Below are 6,260 nucleotides of genomic sequence, written 5' to 3'. Positions count from 1 at the left end.
CTTTTTGTGGTATCCTCACCTGGCAGAAGGGGTGAGGGAGTTCTCTGGGGTCTCTTTCATAAGGGCACTAATCACCTCCCAGTGGCCCCACCTCTTAATCTCATCGCTTTGGGGGTTAGGTTTTAATAGATGAATTTTGGGGGCAAACATTCAGACCATCACAACAGGGTATGAATAGAGGAATGGGAGGGGAGAGGTGATAAAGGCACTCAAGGTAGAGGGGACCACGTGATACAGGCCCTGAGGTCAAGAGCAGCATGGTGGTCGCAATAAGAATTTCACTGTGATTGCAGTGTAAAACATCAAGGAGGAAGTGGCATGAGATAGAGCAGGGGCAGGAGCAGGGCCGGATTATGGAGGGCACATTTTGTCCTGTCTAATTTTGTGCTACAGATGTTGGAGGATGAATTGAGGAGGACTGAGGCACCAGCAGCAAGGATAGGCGGGAAGCTGTTGCAATAACTGAGGGGAAAAATGAGAAAAGATGAAATCCTGAACCTGCACAGGGAAGTGGTTAATTTGAGAACTTCAGGAAGTTAGTGAGTTTTGTGATGTGTGGGTGTTAGGACTGAGGAAGAGAAAGAGGGAAGAGTCAGGGATGCCTCACAGATTTCTAGCATAGATGATTGAGTGGGTAATGGTGCTAACTGGGGAAAATGAAGATAGAATAAAAACAGTGTTTATCAGGGGAAGGGAGACTTGGAGGGCAACTGCCTCTCCCCACCCATAAAAATTTCCAGGAATACAATCTAGTGGGAAACAAAGGTTCAGGACTGTGGATATATATATATATATATATATATATATATATATATATATATATATATCCTTTTCTGGCCCTCCCTTCCAAAACAAAACCAAATTTTTATTTTCTCCGTCACCGTTCAGGGAAAACTGAGTGATGAGCAGCAGGATTTAGTGAGGGGTTTTAAAGCATAAAGGCTGTGAGAAACTTTCAGTGGCAGCTGCCTGTGGATCTCTTGTATAAAGGTTATGACAGGAGGTGGCAACAAAGATCAAGATGTAAGCACGCAAATGACACTGAAAGGAGAGAGGCTGGAGAAGTCGACCTCCGGGTTTAGAATTGGAGAAGCAGAGAAAAGCCATGGGCCTCTGGGTGGGGCTGGAGCATGTGGGAGAATGGGGTACAGAAAATGGTTTTTCAAGAAGCAGGGAGCCTGTGGGACCAGCCTGAGAATTTTTAGGGGCCTCCAGAAGTAGGACAAGACAGCATGCTGGGCCATGATGTGGAAAAATGGTTGACTCGAAACTTGACACTACTCTGGAATTGAATGTGATTCAGTGTTTATTTTACTTGGGCTGACATTTTCTCATACTTCAAGTTTGTTTCACCCCAGTGGCAATTTTCTGTGTTCTGGGGTGCACTGGATCAGAGGCTGAGAAAAGGGGTTGTCCTAGGGGTATGGCCTGAGGAAGAGGAAAACATTCCTTTCTAGATCCCTGCCTGGCATTAATTTTTGAAAGAAGCCTGAGTTTGGGGAGAGACTGGATATTCTAGTCTGAAAACTATGTCTTCTCCCAAAACTTCCTCCTTCCTGTCAAACCTCAGGTCATATTTTTTAAGAAGGTCTTTTTTATTCTCTGAATGATCTTTAATAATGACATGCCATTTTCCCAGGGCCATTATTTTTATTTGCTTAATTCACTTTGGAATACTTGAATCCACAGCCTTGGCTAATAGTAGGAGAGCCTTGGTCTTCTACTGTCTTGAAGGCATATAAAATTGAGAACTTGGACTTGGATGGGTGGAGGGGGTGTTGTTACTCAAAGGCGTGTTTTGTTTTTACTCCATGAGAGAATTTGCATACTCCTCCAAAGAGAGAAGAGCTGAGCTGCCTGAAGTACTTTTAATGAGAAAAAATAAGGAAACAAATTTTCTTCCCAAACTTTATTATTACAAATTGTTTTTATTACAAGGGTTTAACAGAGTAGAGAGTCACACTTGTTGTCTCTCTTGTGAAACCTCAAGAATTTACAAAATTAAGTTAATAAATATGAAATTAAGTATAGTTTTTTTTTTCCAGCCATGTCATGTACTGCTAACAGACAAAGAGGAGAAAATCCTGTAGTACAAATTCAGAAATTTTCAACTGCCATTTAATCCTATATAGGATTTCCCTAAGCAGAACAGATAATCATACAATTTTACCTTTCTCTTAAGACTTAAGGCACATAAATAGATCCATAAATAGCTCATATAAATATAGGTTTTACCTTTTAAATAATAAAATTTATAAGTCTGGCATACTGCCTGCTTAAAAAAAATACAAAATACAAAAAAAAATACAGAATTCATTAAAAAATAAATTTGGGGCCTAAGATTCTCAGGGCCTTTTAAATACATAAATAACTTAAAGCACTTAGAAAAGCAAACAAGAAGAAAATTGGTACTCAGCCTAAACATTCCTCCTTAGGGAGAGGGAAAAATGATTCAGATTCCATCTCTGAATCAAAGTGTTATCTCTGAAACTTCAATTGAATGAACTTGCTTAAGAACCCTGGTGAGTTTTGTCAGAAATGGGGCTGGGTCTACTCCCCAGAAAGCCTTAACTGATTCGGGGAACTGGAGTTAGACCAGAAACTCTTAAGCCTCACGGACCATGGCTCTGACACAGGTACAGCCCACATCCACCATCATCTTCTCCAGCTGGAAGGAATGGGGGCAGTGCTGAGGCTTTCTTCTCAGGACCAGGATCTCTTGCTGGATGGGAACAGAGTTCAGGTGGTGGTCTAGGTTTCCTTCAGCATTGACACAGAACAAGTAGCGGCACTTCGCCTCCCAGATCACAGGGGGATATCTGTCAGGGTCCTCATTGGGCCTACAAAGGAGACAAAAGCCAGGGAGAAAGTGAATTACTGGTAATGCAGAGGGAAATCAAACAGGAATAATCTCAGGGAGAAAAATTCACAGGGTGACAAATTATAGGCATTGCAAATTCTCTAAGAGCTGTTAGCCTGAAAAAGAAGTAGTTTCAGAAAAACTTGGATTTTTAAGCACGTGAAATGTTTTAGACAAAAAACAATAATCTTTTCCTCCCTAATTTCTTTGAAGAATGAACAAAATAAGATAGATAGGGACTACAGAAGGGATTTAAGTTTCACACAAAGGATAATTTTTTGGGAGGGTACATTTGATAGATGGAAAAAGACCAAGGGAATCATCCAGGAATAAGACAGCTGTTAATCTGATCTAATGAATCCTGTCTTTGAAACATGGAATACATCAAAATTTTATCTGAGAGCACATTCTTAGAATGGAGCCCAGAGCTGATATGAAAGGCTGGAAACAAAAGCTTAAGCCTCTCTATAAGCTCCTCTTTTCTTTCTCCTCCAGCTGAGTGAATGATTTGCTTTGAGTTTGAGTTCATTTATTTGAACTATTCTTAGTAATGGGAAGAGGAGAAGAAACCCTACAGTCAAGTGAATCTGTAGGCACCACACAACTGAAACTTATTAGCATAAAATCAAGTTATCAAAATACATTTGGTGTTTAATTCTTCATGGGGTCTAAATACTAGATATACCAAGGACACAGCAAATATAGGGCTGTTGGGGATATAGATTAAGACTAACTTAAAAAGAGATGGAAATACCCAATATGATACTTCCTCCACTGGGATTCAAGCTATATTTTCCCAGTGCTAATCAGACACACACACAAAAAATTCCAGTTAGTTACTAGTTATTTTCAAGAAACCTTCTCAATAGTATCTCTGGTAAAGAAAGAAAATTCAAACATTAATCCTCTATAATAGTGTCTATTTTTAAAAATAGACTTGGGGTATCATAAAGATTAGAATGATGACCACTATTAATTTGGGTGGGTTTTTGGTGTCAATGACAATGAGATCTAATAAGATAGGAATTGGGAGTGGGGATATCCTGTGCTCTATCAAATAAGTTTATAGAATGAAAGTTTGAGAATCATTGTTTTGCACAATGGCCCTTACAGGTTTGAGTAAACCCGAAAGTGAGTAAAATCACCCTCGAGGTGATTTAACGGGCAGCCTGATGCACAAAAGGTAGAAGAATACATTTTTTTCATTTTTCTGGGGCCTTACGTACTGGAGATTCCAAGGTGAGATGGATCGGTTGTGGTAATCGAAGGGCCTTCTGGGATTCGTACCCCGGTTAAGAATGTTTAGGTTGATCTTCACACTCTGAGGAAAGCTGTTGTCCTCGGTGTTTGGGCATCCTGGATTTTGTGGGATTATTACTCTTGCCTTCACTATAGCCAGCAGACTCACCAGCAGCAGCAGCGACTGGAGCTGAATGGGAAAGGAGAGAGAGGTGAGAGGCTGGGTTAATAGGTGGTTTTGTTAACAAATTTTGATGATTGTATTTCTAATCATAGAGAACATACTATGTTCCAGAGCAATCTATTCTAAAATTTCAGATCAGTTAAATGAAAAACTGATTAGGTGACCAAAAGAATGTTAAGACCATGAAGTTTTTACCAGTCTTGAACATTCTTTTGATTTAGGAAAGATACATTACACATTGGCTGGCAGTAATTTTAGTAAAAATGGCAAGTCATCACCCTGTCAGTACACGCATCATTGCCAGATCATTGAGGGTAATATTGACCTTGATATTCTAGGAGGAAATGCCTTCCTTCACCATTGTTCTCTGTGCTAGCAGTCTGTGAAACCCTATGTGAAGTCAAATGTGCACTTACGAAGAAAGGGCCATAGAAAATCCATGTGGTATCAGTGTTTGTGTTAGAAATGCACTTGGTACCCTGGAAAACATCCAACCAAACACTGGGTCCCCTTTTGTTTTTGTAGGCATATTTTACAGTTTTCTAAGTTTATGTGTATTGATTCTGTAATCAAATTACATTTCAAAAAAGATATTTTAAAAATATAAGGCCTGTATACTCTAAACCACAGTTATACATGTATCTGATGAGAACAAATGGGTTTGGTGTTCCAAGACTATGGTATGATAATAGGATAATGGAAAGAAAAGTCATTGCCACAACTTATGAAATCCTCAAGGATAACGACCCATCTTATTTTGGATTAAAGAAAAATTCTGTGGGAGAATTATATGAAATCACTTATACTCAGAAAAATAGATAAATATTCTTTCTTACTGCACAACATTATGTGATATTTCTTGTGTGGTTTAGCCCCAATATAGCTATCTTTCAGTTTTAATCTCATCTTTCAAACTGATGTGTATCAGTTCTTGAAAATGCTATACAATGACAAGTCTCTACCAAAGCTTTCATTTCCTATTCTACATAACCAGTCTTCTTGCATCTCCATCGTTAGAATCCAGAGTTTCATGCCCGCAGGCCAGAAGTATTAACTGGTCCCAATCTACAAGAGCAATGCACATGAGTGCAGGACTTACCACCGACGAAGTTCTCGCAGGAGCCATTGCAGTTTCTCTTGATTAACTGGAGATGGATGAGCTTGTACCTGCTGCAAGATGGATAAAGTGCAGTGCTATCTTCTCTCTTTTTATAGGACTTAGCTCCTTCTGTGGTCACTTACGTTGGCGTGTCAGTGGGTTCAGGGGTGACACCATTTTGGTTAAAAGTTCCATCCCCAAATGAGGTCACAGAAGAACCTCCCTTTTTTGATGGTTAATATGTGCTTGATATCATGAAGGAAACTGGGAAGGGCAGAAATTCATGTTTCTAATGACTATGTCTTCAAGGAACTATTACTTGTCAGAAACTGGGCAAAGGTGCTTTACTTATGAGTGATTTATTTATGCACATATATGAAGCTGCCCTAGGAGCTATGCTCTATTTTAATGGCTCATGAGAAAATAAAAATTTGACATAGCATACAAGTTTTCTGGTGCTATGTGCCTTGATTTCCATTTGATAATTCCTTTCCTTACCATATTCCCTAGGCAGATGTTGTGGAGACCATTTCAGAAACTTCTTAAAATCTCACCATATAAACAAACAAAAAATGAATAAATAATTAAATGATGACAGGACATATTGTTTTATTGAATTAACAGCTGCTTTGTTGAATGTCTACTCTGCTAAGGAATTAATAACTAAGTTCAAGAGACATGCGATTTACTATCAAAGGCATGTCTAACCAAGCAACTTGTTAACTCATGCAATTCTTTAGGAGGAATGAGATGGAGATGAAGGAGTGAGGAGGTGTAGACAGACAATGGAAGGAATTGAAAATGGAGATAGAGACTGAAGGCAGGAGAAGGAGGTAGAGGACAGAAGGGCAATGAAGAGCGAGAATGATAAGAACAAT

The 6,260-nt window shown here is 39.2% G+C and overlaps 1 protein-coding gene across 1 annotated transcript; it reads right to left on the bottom strand.

Annotated features, from left to right (window-relative positions):
• Positions 1 to 2,605: 2,605 nt before the first annotated feature.
• IL17A (interleukin 17A) lies at positions 2,606 to 5,409 on the bottom strand. Its single transcript, XM_019658728.1, has 3 exons — positions 5,383 to 5,409; positions 4,087 to 4,283; positions 2,606 to 2,840 (listed from the first exon to the last, which is right to left on the bottom strand). Exons 1-3 carry the CDS (start codon positions 5,407 to 5,409, stop codon positions 2,606 to 2,608), a joined length of 459 nt encoding a protein of 152 aa, XP_019514273.1.
• Positions 5,410 to 6,260: the final 851 nt, after the last annotated feature.

The sequence above is a fragment of the Hipposideros armiger genome, unplaced genomic scaffold (genome assembly GCF_001890085.2).
Source record: "Hipposideros armiger isolate ML-2016 unplaced genomic scaffold, ASM189008v1 scaffold_288, whole genome shotgun sequence".
NCBI classification, from domain to species: Eukaryota; Metazoa; Chordata; class Mammalia; order Chiroptera; family Hipposideridae; genus Hipposideros; species Hipposideros armiger.
Note: the sequence above shows the minus strand (reverse complement) of the source record. Positions and strands in the feature narration are given on the sequence as shown.

What these genes read in the sequence shown, in the direction of transcription:
- IL17A (XM_019658728.1), bottom strand. Translation starts at nt 5,409, where the DNA reads ATGGCTCCTGCGAGAACTTCGTCGGTG. An exon ending in CTGCGAGAACTTCGTCGGTG is followed by an intron (nt 4,284 to 5,382) that starts GTAAGTCCTGCA and finishes ATTCAGCTCCAG; the next exon opens with TCGCTGCTGCTGCTGGTGAG. An exon ending in ATCTCACCTTGGAATCTCCA is followed by an intron (nt 2,841 to 4,086) that starts GTACGTAAGGCC and finishes TCTCCTTTGTAG; the next exon opens with GCCCAATGAGGACCCTGACA.